The 1975-nt window shown below is 35.1% G+C and overlaps 1 protein-coding gene across 1 annotated transcript; it reads right to left on the bottom strand.

Annotated features, from left to right (window-relative positions):
* Nucleotides 1-738: 738 nt before the first annotated feature.
* Nucleotides 739-1773, bottom strand: LOC148627194 (uncharacterized). The gene is made up of 2 exons (XM_088564657.1): nucleotides 1712-1773; nucleotides 739-1396 (listed from the first exon to the last, which is right to left on the bottom strand). The coding sequence occupies exons 1-2, from the start codon at nucleotides 1764-1766 to the stop codon at nucleotides 786-788; spliced, it is 666 nt and encodes a 221-aa protein (XP_088420783.1). The 5' UTR covers nucleotides 1767-1773; the 3' UTR covers nucleotides 739-785.
* Nucleotides 1774-1975: the final 202 nt, after the last annotated feature.

Below are 1975 nucleotides of genomic sequence, written 5' to 3'. Positions count from 1 at the left end.
AGACTAGGTCACTTGCTGGACTTTGTGCAGGCGGTGTTGCCATACCATAGACATCACAGCGGCACGAGTTCGAGTCCCGCGGAGGGAACGACAAAAAATTGCTATTCGCTACACCGCTCCATCGGATCAAATTGATACAGGGAAGATATGTAAACGCATAGAAAGGTCTGAAAAATTCATGTATTGATAGACAGATAGATATAGGTTAACAGTGAAGATAGCTACCATTGATTGGTATAAATTGGTTGTTTAAAAATGTTTTTATCGGTCATATGTCAATTCAATAATCGATCGTGACAATATCTTACGATCAATTATACAATATAATCTGTTCCTAGAAAAGCATGGGATGTAATATTACCAACTCGGTCCATGTTTACAGTTTGTAGTTGCATCTGGGTTCTTCATTATAATTTTGTTTCTTGTTCCTATGTACGTGTTATTCATGTTATTTTTTTTCGTGGTCTTTATTTAGTGTGTCTATTTTCTTTGTCTATTCACTGTCCTTAGATTATGTCCCTTTTGATTAATGTCCTAATCTTAGTTGTTTTAAATTCTCTGTAAGATGGCAAATTTATTTGTCACCAACATAAATTACAATGTAGATAAAACCAAAGTATTACTTGAGCATTATTTTAGAGTTGCCACATGTCAAGTACACGTAAGACTCCCGACATGCTGCAGTGTAATAAAGTGCAAGCCAATTATCACATATATAAAAGAAGTTGGAATATTTATTAATTTTATTACAAAAATATAAAAATGACGAGGATTTTATATAGAATTTATCCGGAATATCCAGTGTCAAATTTAGATCCACCAACTGTACGTATACCTAATACACCAGCACTTCTTGAACCAGATCCTCCAATGATTCCACCAAGAGTATCAAGACTATCTACTCCAAGTCGGCTACCACTGCTCAAATGTCTACCAGTGATCCTTGAATCAACACCAAGCGGGCCGAGGCCATCACTTAGACCGCTATTTAAAACCTTTTTAAGCAATCTTCCACCACCTAGAGCAGATCTTGATAACCCATGAGTGGTGTCGAGTATGTCACCACCGTGTATTCCAACGCTTGTTCCAAGGCTTAATTTATCTAAAAGATGACCATCAACTGCAGATCTGGCGATTCCAGCCCTCCCTTTAGTTAGTAACCCCCCACTATTCCTTATAATTCCACCAGATGATGTTCTTCCACCAAAAACTTCAGATTCAATCAAACCACGTCCTTCTGGAAATGTACAGTATGAACCACAGGAGTCCTGACAACATATCTTACTGCCACTGCATTCGTAGTCCATTGAACATTCATGTTTAACTTGGCATATTCTTCCTGTAAATACATCTCGCGGGCACCTTCCTGGTTTCCCAACTTCCTCAGGGGCGTACACTGTCGAACAAAAACATACTTATAGTTTCATCGTTAGTTGCATATACTACAGTAGCACAGAACCACAGTACCTATTTTATTTTGTTTATTTTAAATTACGATAGTATTATTTGCTTTTGTATAAAACGCATTACATTTCATTTTATAATGTACAATGTCGATACACAGTATTAGGAATAACAATGTATAAAAATATCCTTACATTCAAATTCATAATATTTTATATTTAATATTGTTTTAGTACGCTGCAAAAGTAAAGTAAAGTGTAAATATAGCGTTTGAGAGTTACATGATACCAACTTTGTAAAGCCGTACCTGCTAAAGATAAAGACAGCACACTGAGAGATACAAAACAGAATGACAACATCATTTCTCTTCTTCCTGAAAGTAAATATAAACCATTAAAATTATTTTTTTCAGATTCCTAAACGAAACTTACAATGGCTTAAGTTCACAGAAAACATCAGAATACCGTAAACAGCGACGTTTTCAATAAATTGATAACTATAATTTTGATAAAAAGAATAGTCGTTTTAAAATAGCTTTATATTGAACATGTGTACTGCCGTTAAAGATATA

The sequence above is a fragment of the Perna viridis genome, chromosome 1, assembly GCF_037379345.1.
Source record: "Perna viridis isolate PV_CMFRI_1.1 ecotype Kerala chromosome 1, ASM3737934v1, whole genome shotgun sequence".
Classification (NCBI taxonomy): Eukaryota; Metazoa; Mollusca; class Bivalvia; order Mytilida; family Mytilidae; genus Perna; species Perna viridis.
This window is presented reverse-complemented; position numbering and strand designations above follow the sequence as displayed.

Coding starts and splice junctions, on each gene's coding strand:
- LOC148627194 (XM_088564657.1), bottom strand. CDS start 1,766: ATGATGTTGTCATTCTGTTTTGTATCTCTCAGTGTGCTGTCTTTATCT. Junction 1,397..1,711: donor GCTGTCTTTATCTTTAGCAG/GTACGGCTTTAC, acceptor TTTGTTCGACAG/TGTACGCCCCTGAGGAAGTT.